Genomic DNA, 21,845 nt, shown 5'->3' on the forward strand with positions numbered 1-21,845 from the left:
TTTTGCTATTATTAGAATCATCAATATTATATCTAACTAAAATGATATTATTTTCAAAATCGATGGCATCCAGTATATATTATATAATTGATAGATATCCGTCAGATTTCATTTATTTAAAATGCACATTGTAAACAGAATGCGACGCATTACTAACAAAATATAAATAAATATACCACATAAGCGTAAATTTCGATAGTTTTGACGAAAACTATGACGTAGTTAGAGCGAGGGCGAGCGAGAAACAACGATGCAGTAGGCTTCGTGCAAGACCAATGGATAATAATAACGGTGATACTAATAATTTAATAATTTAATTTATGTGCAAAAGAAGACATCGCAATCTGCACAATTTCAAAGTTAAGTTGTTCCACTATCGATCTAAGAGTATATTTGCGAGACATACTCATTTGTGAGAAAGAGACATGCCAGCAAGAAGTGAGATGAAGATAGTATTTTGACTTGTAAGCTGTAATGATGTATAGTACTATTCGTATGATTATAATTTTATCTAGATGCCTTTTTGATTATTTTATTGATAAAACAATTAGCAAATCTAATGATGATGAAACCTTATTAGACTTATTTTATGTTGACATAATAGGCATTTCCGTTACCTACTGTAATATTGTCAATCTCTTATGGTAACATAAATTGACATCACACGGAATTTATTAACATCATAAAGGGAAGGTTAAAAAAATGTATATTTTCGAAATAAAACAAAACATAAATTGAAATAATAGAAAGAGACAATAATATAAATAAAAAAAATCAAAAATTGAAAAATTTATGTGGTGCCTTTTTTGTTTTTATACCTTAACCATTGGCTTATTTTGCATATTATATGTTAATCCAGCGCTGCCTATATTATAAGTTGTAGTACATCATATTTTAAATTATGGAAAACCAAAGTATGAAGCATTTTTGCGTTTGATGGCATCTATAAGTTATCTTCTCTCATTGACTCGTATTATAATTTAAACATATGTGATGTATCTATGTTGGTTATACTATTACAAGCAGCATAAGAATGCAATAGATAAACCACGTATTATGAATTTTAATACATTGTACATACATAAATTTGGCGCCGGGTTATCACTATTAGTTTATCTCCATCAGTCAATACTGAATAAGTATACCTACATTATGTTTGAGAATGTTACAACATTATTTAATATAAAAATAACATAATTTTGAAAAAACTCACAAACATACTAATTTAAAAATAATCTATATATATAAAACAAAGTCGGGTTAGTTACACCATTTATAACTCAAGAACGGCTGGACCGATTTTTATGATCTTTAATTTGTTGGATTTCTCACCGCCCCAGTACCGTAGCAGAATAACTATTAAAATATCGGATAAATCACGGAAAAAATAAATTAAGAAGAAAATTAATTTTCTCATACATTTTGTATGGAAAGGCTTTTGACTGACATCGATGAATTTGAACGATGAAAACCTCGCACATTCGAAAATAAAAGAAAATCACAAAAAATTTAAATCCGTATACAACGCCATCTCTGATACATGACAGAAACAATAAAGAAGAAACAAACAAACAAACAAAAGAAATAGATAGTCGAAATGTCTAACTGTCAATGGTGTAGTGTGCCCAACATTTCGTGCTTCATGACAACAGCTCAGTTTGCTTGAAAACGATACTCATTGGGATATGACAATCGCTGAAGCAATTGTTTCTGCATCTCCAAGTCAGATACGCACCATTTTTGATATCATTATTTCGACCAGCTTCCCATCGAATACACCTGAAGTGTCGAACAAGTAAAAGGATGACATGTCAGAAGACATTTTACATCGAATTTGTGTCAGTTCAGCGAATCCCGATCTCGAGGAGAATGAGGAGATACATAACCAGGCTTTGTTTTTGATCGAATACATGTGTTACTTTATGTGCGGCAGTTTTTTAGTCAAGTTAGGAATGCCAACGCCACATCGTGGAATGAACGACGCTTTCAATTGAGAATTGGAACGTGATCGTGAATATGATCGAGATGCATTAAACCAATCAGTTCGAACGAATGTACCACTGTTGAACCCTCAACAGAAGGAAGTGTACGATACGTTAATGAAGGCAATTGATGATGGAAACGGTGGCTTATTTTTCCTCGACGCGCCCGATGGAACTGGGAAGACATTCCTCATGTCATTGATTTTGGCTACTGTTCGTGCGAGATCCGAAAATGCTGTAGCAGTTGCTTCTTCTGGGATAGCAGCCACGTTGTTAGAAGGATGCCGAACGCCTCATTCAACGTTGAAATTGCCGACTGAAAAACCGACATGCAACATTGCGAAATACTCAGCAATGGCCAAAGTTTTGTTAGCAAGTAAATTCATCACCTGGGATGAATGCACAATGGCGCACAAACGCGCATTGAAAGCACTCAATCGAACTATGAAATATCTGCGCAATGACTCAAGAAGTTTTGGAGGCGCAATGATTCTACTATCTGGCGATTTTCGCCAAACACTACCAGTCATTCCAAGATCGACCGCTGCTGATGAAATAAATGCTTGCCTCAAATCATCGACTCTGTGGTGCTATGTAAAGACACTTCAGATGACGACAAACATGCGAGTTGCATTGCTAAACGATCCATCTGCCGAAGATGTTTTCCAAGCAATTGCTGACTATCGGTAACGGCCGTGTTCCTGTCGATGAATCGAGCGGATTGATTTCGTTTCCGCTGAATTTTTCCAATTTCGTCTCAACTAAGGACGAACTCATCAACAAAGTGTTACCAAACATCATTGCTAATCACAAACATGACAATTGGTTGAGTGAACGAGCATTCTTGCGGTAAAGAACAAAGATGTGGATCACTTAAACTTCACAATTCAAAATCAAATCGTTGGTCCACTGCATTCCTTCAAATCTATCTATTAAGACTATCTAACAAATGAAGACGAAGCAACCAACTATCCAACTGAATTTTGAAACTCATTGAATCTGCCTGGCTTGCCACCGCACAATTAACGACTGAAGGTTGGCTCGGTAGTCATCATTGAATTGAAATTGAATTGAAATTGAATTACAATATGTGAACTTACCAGACCCAGGATTCGAACATGGGACCCTCGACAATATATACCGGCGCTTAATCCACGTGGTCATCGTGTGTGTACAGTTCAATATAATTAAAATACTTTTCATTTTGATTTGATTTTTGCACATTTATTGAACTTATTCATTTTAACTTAATAAAAAACTGAATTTAATTCAGCTAATAAGTTAACACAAGATTATTGATTCGGAGGCGGTACGAAGTTTGCCGGGTCAGCTAGTTACAAGATAAAAAGAACTTTTTATAGACAACGTTTTTAAATTTTCTGTTGAATCATATAAACTTGACTTGACTAGGTTAAACGATCAAAGAAATTTGTACTTGATAGAAAGAATACTGAAATGTCATTTTGACATGTCATATTGATTTCCATAGTAACGTACGTATATGTTAATAATTTAGTTGCTAGGACCCCAGACCCCTAGCAACCAATAATGGTCTTGAAATAACTTTTCATACAAAACAGAATTAACTGAAAATGAATTCAATTCTACTTAAAGATGGCTAAAAGTATTAAAAAAATGCGTGTGCATTGTGTTCTGATATATTATAAAAGTTTCAAATGTTCAGCTAGTCGGGAAGTTAGTTAAAAATCGATTGCAAGATTTGTACTGGACAAAGAACCACCTGACAAATAAGAATACGAGCTAAGAAAAACGTTGTAAAATAGAAAATATTGTTAGACCTAGTGAGACTTGAACTTACGTCTTTCATTTTCTGGGTGGGTGCTTTCACTTCTAAGCTGTCGGCCTGTCTATGACTTATGCGAATTATTTCTTATAACTGAGGTAATTCCACTAATTCGGGAGGCAATCTGATTTGTGGTTACTACAATTTATTATTACTAACTTAATTAATTGAAGTAATCGTAATTTTTTGGTAACTTTGTTGTACTTATAAAAATTGATGAAGTATGTAATTAACATAAATTAATTGTTAACAAAATTCTCTAATCACCACATGAAGCATACTAATGATAATATAAAGTCCGCTGGATGGAAGAAATCATAAAGTTCGGTGGATATACCTGACAGTGAATAACTAGATATCGATAAGAATGTAAGAAACTAGGGTAGCTATTCATCTAGCAGTGGATCAACCCCAATCATTATGATGGTGATAAATATTATATAATACCTACACTTAATTTTTGATCTACCAATTTATTCCATTATAATGACTAGGTATTTCAATAAAATTTATTTTTAGTTCAGATGAAGGGGCGGCAATGATAGGTTGCTGAATATCACGTCTAGTCAGAATAGAAATGCAAGCTCAATAACTATTAATTAGTCTGTAAATACATTGTGTAGGCGTCGCGACGCTACCAAATGTGGTCAATCGATCTATGCCTATATTTTAAAGACAGTCTCATGTTATTCGAAGGACAAAAGGAAAATTATCTCTAAAACTCCAAAGTAGTCTAAAATAGTCTCTTCGAATTTTGAATTTATAAACAAAAGAATATCACGAATATTTAATCAATTCCAATTCTGATTTGAAATTAGAACGCATGCATTGCACAGTGACAGCTGATTTGGATAATATAATGGTTTATATTCATATTATTTTTTAAGCAAACCTTTTTTTCTATGGTAGTGTAAAATCACCTGTATGTGAGACTAAAATTCGTCAAGAAACATTATATAGTAATAAGGCAGCATGCTATGAAAGGAGTTATTTGATTTGTTTTAAAGGATGACATAAACGAATTTGATAAAATAAAGTAAAATTTAAGGTTCTCATAAAACATTCTAAATACATTAAGACGTAAATGAAATTTTCCTGCCAAACAAATATTCATATTAATAAAATTATGTAAATATTTCGTCAATGTGAGAAATAATTAAATTCCTATTAAAAAAAAAACAAAAAATCTATAAATATAGCATTATAACAGTTTAAAATTAAAAGTAACTCTTAAATAATCGTTATTAAGACCCGTTTCACACGACACATCTGTGTGGCGCCACCGGTGTAACTAGATTCTGCATTTACATGTAATTGAACGCGACACTCGTGTGTCCTCGTCTGAACGCGCATGTGTGGAATGCGGAATCTCGCCACGCCGGTAGAGCCACACAGGTTTTCCGTGTGAAACGGGTCTACGTATCGCTTCTGCCGCGTGTGGAAACGTAGCATGTTTCTTTTATATCTATGTGTGTTATATCAAATTGACCTGTGTATTGTTGCATTGTTACAGCAAACCAGTAAACACCACCACCACCACAGGCACGGGACCCTCTCTCATTCGCACGCGCACGCACACACGCAGCGGTCGCAGAGCCTCAACCGAGGTCACTCCCTTTCAAGAGCCGAGGGAATGTGGTGACATCACGGGACCTCGGGTAAGACAATCAAACCTTCAACGATTCGATGTGATAATTCTTAATTATAGAATTTATCCCACACTCGTTCATTCATTCCGACATTATATTACTATTAAAAACATATAATTTTGAAAAACCTCAAATACAAACCAACTAGAAAAAAAATATAAAAAGGTTCGACCGAGTGGGATTTAAATTCATATAAGTACTTATTTCATATTTACAACCGTGAATGCTTTCATAAGTACACGTTAATATATTTTAATCAGAGCTGCAAATGAAACCAAATCTGATCCAAAATCCAAAATATTATGTCACTTTGAGAAAACCTTAATTATTTTGGAACCTTTGGAATATTGGATCGAAACCGTCAGTTTTGAATCTTTGAACTCGCAACTGGTGTGGTGAGGTGGTAGTGCCACCTGTCACATTCCTGTCGATACGCCCAATAATACTATTTAGTTAATGATATTTTTTTTTGTATCATAAGCAAAGCAATATAGAGTAACTGTATGCAGAGAGAAAGAAGGTGTTGATTTGAATACCGCTATTGGTAGGTATCTATTTAGATAAAGCCGACGTACTTTACGTGAGTTTGGTATAGGTTAAGAGGCGTGTTAGTGAAATGCATAAAGCATTTAAGTGCAACGAGAATGAGAGGGCTGCAACATGGGTGTTTTTAGACTATAATATACTCTATTCCATTTATGCGATCGCGCAACAAAGGCGCAAACTTATTCGCATGAAAATTCACGTATATTGGAGATATACAGCTTATGCGTTACAGACAGTCAGTCAGACAGATCAATCAAGATAAATATATAATATAATAAAAATGATATTAATCTATTGGCGCAAAGATTTTAATTCTGGATATTTTGCTTTGTGATTTTGAATTTTTTTTAATGAGTTCATTGGGTGCTAATTTCAATGTTTTTCAATTTGGACACCATGATAGTCTGTTTTTAGGACAATAATTCTGTTTGCACGCCACAATTTGATCGCACCCACGATGTTTTTAGGTCACGGGTGTACGTTACTTGTATGCAAGTAAATAGTGAGATTGACCTTTTACCGATTAGGAAGAATGTCCCAGGCGTATCGAAGGTGTGCCTTGATATATAATGCTTTTGTTGTTTTATTTTTAGATACAACATTTATCGGTCGTGCCATTAAATATAATCTAGATCAGTGGTTCCCAAAGTTGACTGGGCTCCGACCCATCTAACAAAAATTTCCAATCTTGGGACCCACCTCTTAGATAAAAGAGGGCATACATATTGGTAATGCTCAGATTCCCTAGTGGCGAGTCTAATGCCTAACAATAAAGTCTAACTACTTAATGCTGTCTTATTTGTTCTAATTGAAATAAAAAATATATTTTTTATAAATGTTACCAATATGAATGAAAAACTGTTGAAATAAGAAACACAACTTAAATAAAAAAAAAATATTACTTAAATACCTACACCTGCAAGGTTTTTTTACAAAGTTATTTCAATGGGAAGGAGGTACCTATTTGTTTCTTATTTTTCTTCATTACAGTTTTAGCATCAACTTCAACTTTAGTTACTTTTAATCGCAGTGAGTTTGATATATCCAATTTATTTCGGTATTTAGTTTTAATGTTAACCATAGCCGAAAATCCGACCTCACATAGATATGAAGTAGTAAAGAGGAGGAGGACTTTCATAGCTTCATCGAACAGGCAAGGATAATTATCAGCAACTGAGAGCCAGAATTTTGTTAACTGTTTACGATTGAAACTATTTTTCTGATAAATCAATGAGTTCTTCACTTCCTTTTGTTGACGTACTAGTTGGTAAGTCGTCTTGAAATGGGTTACAAATCCAACGCAACGAATCAAACTTTTTCATCTCTTACCCAAAATAGTCGTCAAAGTTATTTATTGTGATAAGTGATAAATGACTGGAAATTTCAGACAGTACGTTCATCTTAGGCTGCAGGTCTTGGTTTTCAATAATAAAAGTATTATTTTTTTATTATTATTTTTTATAATTCATGTATACAGTGGCGAGGGCCCACTCAATATTCGCTCGCGACCCACTGGTGGGTCGCTACCCATAGTTTTGGAAACCATGATCTAGATAAAACGTTATTAAGGTAATTATATATAAATGATGCTTGGAATGAAAGAAAAAACCATGAAATCTATATTAGAATAATAATTGTTAATTTTGTGCCATCCTCTATCGGAGGTCAGTACTCTTTACACCATGACGGCGGTCTTCTCTTTGTAATAATTCAACGGAGTTGCACTCGTACTGATCGTACGTATTTTTTCCGACTTATACGCGGTGAAAATGAGAACTCTACCATTTTTGGTAGTATTGACCTGTGTGTTCTTGATAACAATCTAAAAAATCGGAAGCATCAGTTGTTTGTTCTCCTAAGGCGCAGAACTAACCTACCATTGGTAACGCCAACTGGGAGAGCAATACTCTGTTGAACCAAATCACTTCGGATATTGACATATTCCACCTGCGTGAGGATGAGTATAGGTGGACATTGTTTTATAAATTCATAAAATATGGTCTGCTTAGCTCACTCGGTGTACTTCCTTGTATCTTATTAATATTTTTTTCTATTTACACTTTTCTACTGTTTTAATAATATTTATTTGTTTCTAAATGTCATGTTGTTATCATCATCATCATCAGGGGCGCGACAACCCGGTGTGGGTCCTGGCCTCCTCCAACAGCTTCCTCTACCTGTCCCTATCCAGTGTGGCAGCTTTCCAATTTGGTACCCCCAGAATACGGCAGTCACTGGCAGCTCCATCCAACCAGCGAATCTTTGGCCTCCCTCTTCTTCTACGTCCTATTGGATTGCTGGACATCACTCTCTTTGCCGGTTCATTGCCATTCATACGGTGCACATGACCTAGCCACCGCAGTCTCCAAATCTTAATTGATTGAACTGCGCTGCAATCTTCGTACAGCCCGTAGAGCTCAGCATTATATCTTCTCCTTCAATTGGTGCCATCCCTGATCGGTCCATATATACGGCGGAGAATTTTTCTTTCAAAGATGTTCAGGGCTCATTCATAACGCAGAGTTAATGTCCAGGTTACCGATGCGTGGGTGAGCATTGGCTTTACAAGTGTCTTGTAAAGAGTGCTTTTAGTTCGGCGAGATAGTATGCGAGACTTAAAATGTCTTAACAGGCCAAAGTAGCATTTATTCGCAGACATGATTCTCTTGTTGATTTCTTTTGTAATATCATTATGTCGAGTTACAAGAGATCCAAGGTATATGAAACTGTCGACCGTATCAAACTTGTATGCACCAATATTTAACTTTGGTGCGACTTCTCGTGGTGTGACATAGACAGGCATGTATTTAGTTTTTGTCTCGTTTATTTGTAAACCCATTCTTTTGGCAGAGGCTTCTAGTGCTGTGAATGCCTTTTTCAGCGCCAATTCTGATATGGCAATGATGTCGATATCATCGGCATACGCCAGCAGCTGCACAGGCTTAGTAAATATCGTGCCGCTACCACGGGCATCAATCTTTGCATCCCGTATCGCCTTTTCTAGCGCAATATTGAAAAAAGGCATGCCAGAGCGTCACCTTGCCTGAGGCCATTTAGTGATACAAATGGCTCGGATATTTCCGCTTGAAGCTTCACCCGGCATTGTACTGGTGTCATTGTCATCTCTACAAGTTTAATTATTTTCGTCAGAATTTCAAATTCTCGCATTGCTTCGTATAACCGGTATCGATTAATGCTATCATAAGCTGCCTTAAAATCGATGAACAGGTGATACATGTTAATATTGAATTCAGTGGTCTTTTCTAGAATCTGCCTTAGAATGAATATTTGAGTAACACATGATCTGCCTCGTCGAAAGCTTCCTTGGTAGTGCCCGAGTATTCCTTTTACAATGGGTTCCAGCCGCTGGAATATCAGAATCGACAACAGTTTATATGCAGAGTTAAGGAGTGTCACCCCTCTGTAATTACTACATTCTAGTTGGTCTCCTTTCTTGTGCAGGGGACAAATCAGCCCATCCTTTGACTCCTCTGGCATCTTTTCTGAAGTCCATACTTGGTAGATTAGGCTATGCAAATGTTTGAGCAGGCTTTCTCCCCCACATTTTATTAATTCACTCTGTAGGTTATCTATTCCAGGCGATTTGTTTGTTTTTAACCTTGACATGGCACCTTTTACCTCATTTAATGTTGGTGGTTCTTCATTATCATCCATGCCACTTTGTACTGATTCCTGGTCAGGAGTATTAATGTTAGTGTTGCCGGCATCATTATGGGGGGTATTTAAATGTTGATCAAAGAAACTCACCCACCGGGCAAGAATACGGTGCTTTTCTATGAGTATCATACCATCGTCATCCTTGCACATTGTGATACGAGGCTTGAAACCCTTCCTAACATTATTTATCTTTCTATAGAACAGCCGACTTTCTTGGGCTTTATAGTGTTCTTGGAGTAGGATCATTTCCTTTTCCAAATGTCATGTCGTGAACGTCTTAAATTAATAATTTGTAATGTTCACTATAATACCTATGCAAAAATAAATAAAATTTGAATTTGAATCACAGAAGTTCTTTAGAAGTCAGAACCTACATAACGCGTCATTGATGGTTAATTGAATAATGAACCGGGAAATACTGTACGTTTGTCATCTCATAATCTAGCTGAGATACATATTGCAGTTTTCTGGTTCAAATACACCAATCATTTCGCATTCCCTTGAAAATGCCACCTCCGTGTCAGTCTTAGCCTAAGACTAAATACCTAAGACTCTTAGGTATTTTGGAAATAAATCGATACATCTACATTTTGATGACTATAACTGTCTGTGATATTCTTTGGTTTAGCATCTATCGTGGAAGTATGGACGTTAAAACAGATTCAAATAAAGAACAGGTACTGATTAAAACAAATGCATAATTTTTTAATGCAGGTTATTTCTACAATATTGTTTTGAATTCATTTTAATGCTTCTTAAATTTATAAATTTACGTATAGATATATCAATTTTCTTTTAATTTTCTATATAGCATTGGAAATAATACAACAATATTATTATAATATAATATACTCAGACATCACATTTTGGTACATATACGTGATAAAGTACGACAAATGAATGTATTAAACATGTGTAAGTAAATGCATAAATACACACACATAATTCGAAGTTCTTTTTACTTATATCGAATCTGTATTCGGTATAGTCACAATATCGAAAATATGATAATATACTCGTATACTGAAGAGAAAACTACATGCAATTATTGTGATTACTACTGATGGGAAAACAGGGAAGTGTTACCACTTAAGCCTCGATGACACTAAGCTACTTTACAAGCTGCTTGTCGGCAAATTTACAATCTGCTTGTAAACTCGCCCAGTGTCATCATCCAACTAGCAAACAAGGAGATTATAAACAATCTACCGATAAAAGTTGAAAGCCGGGCTACTTTACACGCTACACGCTGGCGTGTGGGTCGATATGCGTCTGAGCAGTAAAGCGATAGTGGCGACCTCCCGGTAAAAAAAACGAACTACTCAATACGTCCTGTCAAAATAGTACCAAAAATGACGGTGACTCGCTAGCTTGTTGGCTTCTGAGCTAGTGGAAAGTTTTGTGTGACATCATCACAATCGCACTAGCTGACTCGCCCGCTTTTAAGCTCACTGACAAGCATCTTGTAAAGTAGCTCAATGTCAATGTCAATAGCATGTTTGTTCAGAAAGTTTACCTTATTCTTTTAACTATTCAGTATTTCTGAGATTTCTTAAAGCTTGAGCTTTTTCCGACGAAAGCTTTCGTATTGGTGCTTCACATTACCTACTAAATTTTTAATCATTTATAATTATTATTACATGAGAATGAGATATAAAATGGATACCACATTTAAAAGCTATGTCGTTGATACGCTTTACGTAGATAAAGTTTTATAATTAAAATTAATTCCAATCGATCAATGAAGAAACTAGCATATTAATTACTGATTGACAATTTAACGAAATAATTGCACACGATAGTTTTAAAAAAATTCTTTTAAAATATATACTAAGTATAAAGAGAAGATGTCTATGTGCACCACGTTATTCCTAACCCTTATTTTAAGTTATGGTTCAGATGACCTCATTTTTCCATATATTGTTAGGTAAAGTTGTGAGCTACAGAAAACTTTTACATATTACATCGTATATATGGAGAAGGCCGCTGTATTATTTAAAAAAAATATTAGCATAATTTAAAATCTTACGCTGTCTTACAGAATATAATTATTATATACCGTAAAAATACACCACCAGGCAGGACTCAGAACTACTGACTAATAGCTATTTTTTTCTAATTAGATACGACGCAGGTGGCTCAATTGGTAAAGCTGATCTGCTGGAATCTGATATATGCAGGTTCAAGTCCCGATGACGCCATATTTTTTCTCGATTTTTACTTATACTTATGCATGTTTCTGGGGTGTTTAAAATGTATATAAACTTTTAATTGTATTAAAATGCATGCTTCGGATATTGTTGCTCGATACTACCATTTAATTATGGTACTTGTTTGTTTTTATTTATTTCTCGATTATTTGCTTATTTGAAAATTGAATCATGCAGATTAAAATAAATATTCAATTTTTATACTTACGAGTAATTCGCTAAAAAAATCTTCTCTAGTAAATAAATAAATAAATAATAATATGTTTTGTTATAATATTATTAAAACCAAACATAAATTCTTTACTAAAACAATGTTTAGAAAATTTAAGTTATAAAATTTTTGATATTACTTTCTGCGTATGATTAATTCATTTACCGTTTTGACAATGACTATAATATAGTAGGAATCAAAATAGTACTGACACCATCTGTGAAATCTTTTGCTACCTACTATAACAAATACTTTGTTGTCATCTCACAGACAATATTTTCTTACGATGATAATTGATAACTATCGATACTTTTTCATTCTATACGACTTATATTATATATATATATATATTAGTCGACATAATATTGTTATACATACTTTCAAATAATCGAGTTTGGTGCACTTCGGCCGTACGATAAAGAAAGCACATTACTTTTTGAAGAATCCCACAAGTGTATCTGTTTCTTACCGGTAAAACCTAATAATAATAAATTATAGAAGTCACAGTTTGCGGTCACGCGGAGAGAAAGTGCCCTTTGTCAACCTACCATTGTAATAAAAAAACGTATCAAATTGGTCTGGCCGTATACTACGATTCACAGAATGATTCCGGTAACAAAAATACCAAAAATACAGTATTTAAAAAGTCGAATTGTAATTAAAAAAAAGTAAACATATATTTTGTTATTAAAAAAATATGCTTTGATTTAACTAGGTAAGTACCGATTTATTGCTAGACTCTATGTGAACTGAATATTATTAATTATGAATGACCAGATTTCTTAGGTGAAATTGAGTGTTTTCACATAACACAGAACATCGCGTATGGAGATGACACCCACATTGCCTCGTAAATTTGCGTTACATTCAAACGTGGAACACTTTTTTTTTATAATGGACCACTTACACCATTAGTATTTAAAAACTCATACAAGACTCCGGTTTTGTATTTTTTGTATGTTTTTATGAAATTTCTGTTTTAATCAAAATACCCTTATATGCATTGCGATCCGAAATAGAAATTTATTTTAATTTTGAATTGATTTAAATTTATTAAAGAGATATATATATATATATATATATAATTATTTACAATATTCTGAGCGTGTAATATTTTTTTTTAGAATTTAGTTACAATCCAAAGTTTAGTATGTTTTTTTTGTTTAATAATATTAAAAATATTGTTAAAATATTTGGGGGGTATTGAAATATTGAGTATTGTATACACGAAAAAGCATCCGATAGTATTAAACATCATAAACTTCTCAAACTTTTAGTGGCGGAGCACACTGCAAGAAGCCGTGCGATGCGCGCACGGTTCAGGGAGCCTAAGCAAGTGCTTTTTACGCCCCTCGTAGTGTACTTTGACCCTAACAGGAGAAATGCGTCGATGCAAGTAACATTCAACTGATAGGTAACCTATATTGGAAACAGACAGCAAATATTAAGATTGGAAACGAAATCAGGTGACAAGATGAAAATTCGTCGCGGTGTACCACAAGGGTATGTATTGTCACATGCACTATTTAACCTGTACTCGGAAGCCTTACAAGGTGAATCGGGAAGTATTGCGGCGCTATTATATTATTATATTAACAATAGGTATAATATATAGCGATGCCACAGTACTGATTGCTTATGACTTAAAGGGTTTGCATCAAATGGTAGAACGGGTTCATAAGGTCAGCAATTTGTATGTTGTAAAAATGAGCCTCAATAAAACAAAATTATTATTAGAATCAAAAATAGCACACCGATTTAACGTGTGACGCACTATAAATATTTAGGAACATGGTTCAACGAGAAATGCGACTAGTCTCAAGAAATAAAAATTATAATTGAGATCGGAAGAAGTACCTTTCTCAAAATAAGACGCCTCCTTAGTAATTGAGACCTTAACACATCACTCACTGCTAACCTTTTAATTACTTTTTCATTACCATATTTAAATAACACGTTAATTATATCTAATGGCCAACGACTCCAAACGCATCAGTCGCGGTGTTAGCACTAAATGAGTTTTAACCTAGGTCTGAGACTGCGTATGATTCGTTGTTATATTGTCTCATTTTTTTAATATGGTATGGAAATATGCACGTTAAATCAAGAGATGTTACGGAGAGTTGAAGCTTTCGAGATATGGCTGTATAGAAGCATTCCCAAAATTCTTTTAACTGGGTGACACATGCTGAAGTTCTTAATCAAATGGTAAATGACCGAAAAGTTCTGCGTAGTATCAAAATCAAACAACTACAGAACCTCGGCCACATTATGAGAGGATAAAAGTAAAGCATTTCCCGAACTTGTCATCCAAGGAAAGGTCAATAGTAGGCATAGTAGAGGACGGTGCCGTATTACGAGGCGTAGGAACCTCCATAATTGGTAGAAATGCAGCTCCACTGAACTTTTCAGGGAAGCAGATGATAAGGGATTGATCACCCTGATGATGGCTAACCTCCGCTAGGAGATGGCACGATAAGAAGATTTAAATATAAATATGTCAGTTAAATACACAAATCGATTCGACTACACATATAATATTAATTGATATAATTAAGTTCCCTTCTTTTGCCTTTCAATAAATTGATATCCTGATAATATACAACATATTTGTATTTCAGCATATTTGATATAAATTTTTTAATATACTTCCTACTTCCTTGTGACTATTATGATTTTGTATAATATATTTTTCTTATTATACCATGCTTTGAACGTCTCAAACATTCATTTTGTAATATATGCTTCATTTAAATTTGAATTACATATTGTTATAACCATTTCTCTTGGAGTCATTATATTTCAAAATAATTTTAAAATATTACATACGATTTAAAAAAAAAAAAAAGTATATTATAGCCGATGGCTGATAGCCGATAGCCTACTATTTCATGCTATTACTACTATCAAGATTATAAACGTAAATGATTAATATTGATCACCTGAATAATACCTTTCAATTTCACCTAATTTATGTCTAACATGCAGTGTTCAATCAGTATGTAGGTACTTCCCGTAATCACATATTCATAATATGGATCCTCAGTAAAAGAGATGTCCAAAAACTTGACTAGCACTGCGTGGTACCTATACAAATAATATGTACGCCAACATGCTGGGCATAACGCATAAGAACTAAAACAAGGATGTTCGATTACGATATAGTATATTTTCCTATAAACCTTGACTGGAAATGAATAAGGCACAACGCGTGGTATCCAAGACATAGAAAACTTCCGAAAGGTAAACATATGTAGAGATACTTAGATTGATGAGATAGTACATGTCGACATAATTTAATCAGCGCGTACACATCGGCATACGCGGGTCAAGGGTTTTTTCTTTAATAACAATATTGAATGACCACCCACTTGGCACAAAGTTTGAATCCTGTAGTGTCGACAAGTCGCAGTAAGTCATAGGTGCGCGCCTTTGTAATTATAGTTAAAAGCCAGTTATTCATTGTTACTCGTAGTGCAGTGCGTAAGGCGCTGGCCTTCCATGCGGGAGCTCCGGGTTCGATCCCGGTGAGGCCAAATAATATTTACAAAAACGAATATGTAAATTCTTCAAGTCTGGGAGTTTTGTCAGTGTAATTGGGCTTCACGGACTGTTGTGGTGTTTTTCAAAGAAACAAATAAATAAATAAAAAAGTGCGGAGTGTCTAGATATGAGAAATGTACCCGAGAATCAGTGGCACCGACTAAATATAGTCAAATTTTTGCCTCTCCAACTGCAGTAAAATAATTTATTAGTTATTATATTATGGATTTTTTCTGTAATGGACTCCATTTTCTGTGTTTTCTTTTCCTTTACGATGCCAATAAATTCAGTACGTTTCGGTGATGTCTCCTTGGGTTACCGCACGAGATTAGCTATATGTCGATACAATGTTGTTGATTCTAGGTATAACCGAAATATGAATCTGACAAAGTGCATATTAACTGAAATATTTGCAATTTAATGGGCTAGGTAACATAAGGCGACATTACATTTTAACGGGAGTGTTAAAGATCATTTTATTTAGCATTGTATTAATTAAGACTGATAAGGATGAACTATTTTATTATATACGAAAAGAAAAAAAAATCACGAAACTTACTCAGTCTAGAAAAAAAAAATTGAGATAATGCTAAATATTATTTATTTTCATCTGAATGCTAAGTTGAAAATAAGAAATAATGTTTGTAAAAATTGCTCATGCACTCAGGTATTTTTTGACAGTCGTATTAAGATATTTATTATCATGCAGCCGATCCAACACAAAGTACACACGCTTGATCAGTTACTAAGTCAAGTCATCATTGAGTAAACTATATCACAATGCTTTCTTATTTTTCAAGTATAGTTTTCTACTAAAACTGGCTTTTATCCAACGACCAATAGGCATCAACACAGCGTATCCTAAATAATAAATGCACTTGAGTACACTTATATAAATAAGCATACAATGAAAAAAGTTAAAAAAAAAAAAAAAAAAAAAAAAAATACCCACTTATTACATTAGGATATTATACACCATTTTACCGTATTATCAAATTGACCTAGTCTAGGGTTGGCGAATCTATGGCACGCGAGATGATTTTGCATGGTACGCCAATGTTTCATTTTGAAGAGAAAAAAATGACATATTAAAAAAATACGAAAGAGTTTTACAAATAAATTGAAAAATAATTATGACATACCCATGCCTATTTTCTTCGGTTTTTAATATTATTTTTACAAATCTCGTAATTTTTATCTATCGATGCGCAAACGGAAATAATGAAATGCATAAATGACAGATCGCATTGTATAAAAAATAGCATGCAAATAGGTAACTACAAATTTAAAGTACGTTTTTCATTACGTTTGTAAAATTAATGTAAATATGTAATTTTATAGGTCGGTCTTTAGGCTTAATGTGTCACACATAATATTATCGCATTGACCTCATAAGGCGGCGGGAGAAGCCGTCTCGTGAACCTCTGATTTTGATTGATTTACAATGCTTGATACCAATCAGGCAATTAAAAATGAAAATATTTAATCAACAAACCTGATGAAATTTATCGACATTAGTTCAAATACAAACAGCTGATTTGCTATTTTGCCTCGAACATTATTGCTAAAAGTACGAAGGAAGCGTGGTTAAAATGCTTCCACGAACTCTTTGAACATGGAAAAAATTATTCAAAGAATAAAAGATATAAAAAGGCCAGAAACACGTTGAAAAATAGAATCTCAAGAACTCTTTTCCCTATGAAAAACTGCTCTGCACGTCAGGCAGTCGAAAAATAATACTTGGGAAATTTTGGCACACGTACGTAAAAAGGTCCTAGTCACTACCAAAACTGACTATTATTGACGTAATTGAATGTATTATATCCTGAACAAGGAACATGTGTTCTAGACATGATGGCCGCTCTAATCATTAGTTCTTTTATTCAGTGCAAGCTTTATAATATATGTTTATTCTGTCGCTTATGCCACTATCGCTTCTCCACCACTTATATAACAATAATTGAAGCCTCCCCCTCAATAATGATAAGTATATATCATTATTGGGGGAAGCTTCAATTGACATATTAAATGAATATATTAACTTTATTACATTTTTTCTTTTAAATATTCATTATAACTCACATAGGTATATAAAAGCTATACACACGTCAAGTTAACAATACCATAAAAATGACAACACGACTAGTGCTAACCCACTGGATGTCAGAAAAATAAAATAAAAGTGAAAAAATTGTTTGCGGAAAAATCCTTAAAAATAATTATGTAATAGTAAAACAAATTTTAATAATTATAAAATATACAACATATATAAGTATAAATATATTATGAGATTGATAAACTTTTTTTTGTGTGGTCACGTCTTCATATTCAATTTTCTGTTATATGTAAAGTGAGGTAAATGAAAAAACAGATACAATGCGACCGATATTGTTTATCTTATAATATGTATACATATTTATAATAATAAACTATTTGTCAATACGCATCAACAAATAGTTGAATAATAAATTAACACATTCTTTGCCCCCATTGAAATAAAAATTCACTTATAAGTTTTATCTAAGGTCAGATGGTTCTCTCGGGTTCGTTGATGGATTTCGGTACCAAGATACAAAAAATAACACCATGATAAAATATAAATTAAATCATAATATACGAGTATAATAATGTACAGCAAATATGTTAAATATATATAGAGAGAGGGAGTATCCAGTATCCAATATTACTGCCAACCATCTCATATATTTAGATTGATAATTGAACATATTATTGGAAATCTGGAGGTTCTTTTCAAGCTCTTCCAAAGTAAAATATTTCTTCAGGCTTTTCATTGTTGACCCCTTCGATTATGTTGTATCGGATTTCTTTGACACACCCAGAAAGTCTTTGGATTTATATAAATTTTCAAGTCATAGACCATAGTTTCTTAATCAGTAGTCCACGGTTCTGCAGTTTCTGCGGTTTCTGCTGTTCAAAAATAGTTAGTACCCATTTTTAAAAGCATTAAATTTCAAGTAATAAATTAATATCTTTTAGAACTCGTGCACCTACAAGGGTTCACAATGAATTAACAAATCATTTACGGAATGAATATATTATGTATAACGTCATAAATCGTTTCATAGAAGTGGGGTTTTATTATATTTCGACAATTGTTTTAAAAATAGTGTACATATAAATATTTATTATTTTATTCCAATATTGATGGTCCGCAAAACATTTGTGGTCCACGGATGTAAAAAGGTTAAGAAACATTGGCCTAAACATAATTTTAGATGGAAATATGTTAAAATATGTATAGTGAAAATAAATATAGGTAAAGAAAATTAAAAATGTAAGGCATAGAATGAATGAAATCCAGTGCTCAATAGTAAAAAATTACAAGATAAAAACAGCTTGTTATATACCACGTTTTTAAATTTTCTGTTGAATCATATATACTTGACAATTCTATGTATTAAGTATTAATGTATTAATTAATAAATACTTTTTTTGTACTTGATAGAAATACCGAAATATTATAGAATACTGAAATGTCATTTTGACATTTCGTAAATTGATTTTCATAGAAACGCACGTATATATTAATAATTTAGTAGCTAGGACCCGCTTAGTAACCAATAATTAATAGTGAGTAGTAAATATTACTTTTAACAATTTTTTTCCGAAACGTACAAAACAGAATTAACTGAAAATGAATTCCATTCTGCTTAAAGGTGGCCAAAAGAATGCATTGTCGTCGTGTTCTGATAATGTTCTAAAAGTTTCAAATATCTAGCTAGTCGGGAAGTTAGTTAAAAATCTTCAATCGTCCAATACAAATCTTGAACCAACAAGAAAAAATTTGTACTGTACACACAAGAAAAAATCTGTACCGGACAAACAAGAATACGAGCTAATAAAAACGTGGTAAAAAAAAATAAGATAGACTCTCAATATCTGGAAGTGAAATCGCGCTGTCATGTAAATTTGACGTACAGTGAGTTTCACCTTTAGACATATTATGAATATTATATCAGTTGACAATAGAAAATACATTAAATATATTGTGTGAAAGTATGTGGGCGCCAAGTGCTTTCTTCTAAGTATGTAAGACAATTTAGTGATGTAGTAATGCAGTTTTGTAAAAAATAAAATACTGTATACATTTATTGCAAGCTGAAATAATATATAGGTATATTATTACAATTTTTAACGGCACAAAATAAATAGATATGGTAGTTAACCGCTTAGACTTTGTGACCATTGGTTTGAAGAAACAGTATAGCTATTCAAAACACGGAAATTTTAAGAATATACTGATAGATGAAACTCTCCATTGCCCTATCATTTTAAACTAACTATAAGTTTTAAAAGATAAGTTACACAATCAACTTAATTTATATGGGTACTATCTGAAGGTACCATTTATATTAAAAATTGTTCAGCAATAAGTAATAATATCCAAGAAGAAGTCGTGCAAGGTCTAGGTTATAGTGAGGATTGAAAGGCGACGTCAGCTTTTTTTCTTCCGCAAGCTCCTCATCAGATGCTGAGAGAGATGACCGACGAACTCGTGTGCTGTCATTATCTCTCACCATGGTTCTTCGTTGTACCTGGATTATGGCTAGAATTTTTGTAGATTTGACTACATGCCTTATTATATTTTACATTTGTATACCAGTCTTTGTGACAGGTCACACGATGGCCGCGCGGCTTAAGCATCGACTTATATAGTGTCGTGGGTACCAAGTTCGAATCCTTTTCAATTTGTGTACGAGTCAGAGTATGGACCTAACAGGTTGAGCATGTGGCTGACATCTATTTCTCGTAAAAACAACATCTGTTAACACAAAGCTCTACTCTATGGATGCCCATATTATGATCTTATTATAATCGGATATGTAAATACCTGTCTTTGTATACGTAAATACGTGATGTAATAAGAGTGTCCAACTTCTATAAACTAAACAACTAAAAAGATCACGGGAGATGGATGGATTTATATGGCAAAAAGAGAAGGCTGTCATGTTTCCGAGTTCTTGGAAGATACCATTTGTCATAAACACGTTACTATACTGATATCATTGTTTTAAACTAAAATTGTCCAGTAGGTGTAAATTAAGTTGTGATCAAATTGAGATACATGTCACGTCACTGTCACGCTGTCACGGCGAAAATTAAGTATATGGTTTCATCATTTTGCAGAATATTTTGAACGATCACGACCTCTCCAAATTCAAATATAGAGAGTCCCGACCCTAATGTATTAGTATTTTGAATTATTATTAATTATTCATGCTAGTTTCCATTAATTTTAATAATTTCTACGTGTGCGTACGTTAAAATTATTTGTAATATTATATCCAATTGAACAGAGCCCAACCTGCAGACCATAGATAATAGACAATATTCTTATAAAAAATACATAGTGCCAACCACTAAAAACAAAAAACGTGATTTTGACATGATTCGAAAAATGTGTAGACATATAGAATATGATAAAAACGTTCAAAACGTCATGCAGGTGTCGATGCAGTGCGGTTCAACGTGAATGACATCATTGTTGTTTTGGTGATTTCGGAAAATTTTTCCAACTGACAATGTTCGTTTAAATGTTCAAAATGTCATCCGGATATGATATGATGATAACATTTTAAACAACAAGAAAAACGACATTACACACTTTTTTCAATAACGGCAGCTTACTGTGACGTCACGTGACGTCCGCGACATACACCATAATATATTTCCGCACTTTAATGTTAATTTTATAGAGGTACCTACATAGATTGTATTACTAATGAAGGAGCAGTATACTGTACGTGTATGTGTCATAATGTAAATGTAATTAATATTATTGTATGGTGTTTTCAGGGGGTATAGTGACGTGTGGCGAGTGCGGGCAGCGTGGCGCGATGGGCAACAAGTTGTCGTGCTCCTGTGCGCCCCTCATCCGCAAGGCCTACCGCTATGAGGATGGCCCTTTCCAGAGCTCCAGGCGCCGCGACGGACACTTGCTCAGGTTAATACCAAAACCAAACAAAACCAAAATAGTCGCTTGATTTGGAAGGGTGCTGATGAGCAGGTATTATAAGGGCCAATAGTTAAAATTTGTCGTAATTAGTATGTCACCTAGAAGCATAGTGGACAATGCGCACGGGGCGTAAACCCAAGAGACGCAGGTTCGATTCCTGCCGGGTGTCTTACTTTTTTCAAAAAGATTTTTTCTATTGGTTATAATATATTTTCTCAGAAGTGTTATTCAAAATTATGTATGTT

General features: G+C 33.7%; 1 protein-coding gene across 1 annotated transcript in view; it reads left to right on the forward strand.

The window, feature by feature from the left end:
- The first annotated feature begins 5,299 nt into the window (after positions 1-5,299).
- The window catches only part of sif (guanine nucleotide exchange factor still life), a 386,622-nt gene continuing 370,076 nt past the window's right edge, over positions 5,300-21,845 (forward strand). The window contains exons 1-2 of the mRNA XM_085952659.1: positions 5,300-5,444; positions 21,441-21,588. Coding sequence (XP_085808785.1) covers positions 21,482-21,588 — 107 coding nt within the window. The 5' untranslated portion in view covers positions 5,300-5,444; positions 21,441-21,481. The remainder of the gene's footprint in view (positions 5,445-21,440; positions 21,589-21,845) is intronic.

The sequence above is a fragment of the Rhyacophila brunnea genome, unplaced genomic scaffold (genome assembly GCF_057557595.1).
Source record: "Rhyacophila brunnea isolate RB1 unplaced genomic scaffold, BYU_Rbru_1.0 scaffold_3, whole genome shotgun sequence".
Classification (NCBI taxonomy): Eukaryota; Metazoa; Arthropoda; class Insecta; order Trichoptera; family Rhyacophilidae; genus Rhyacophila; species Rhyacophila brunnea.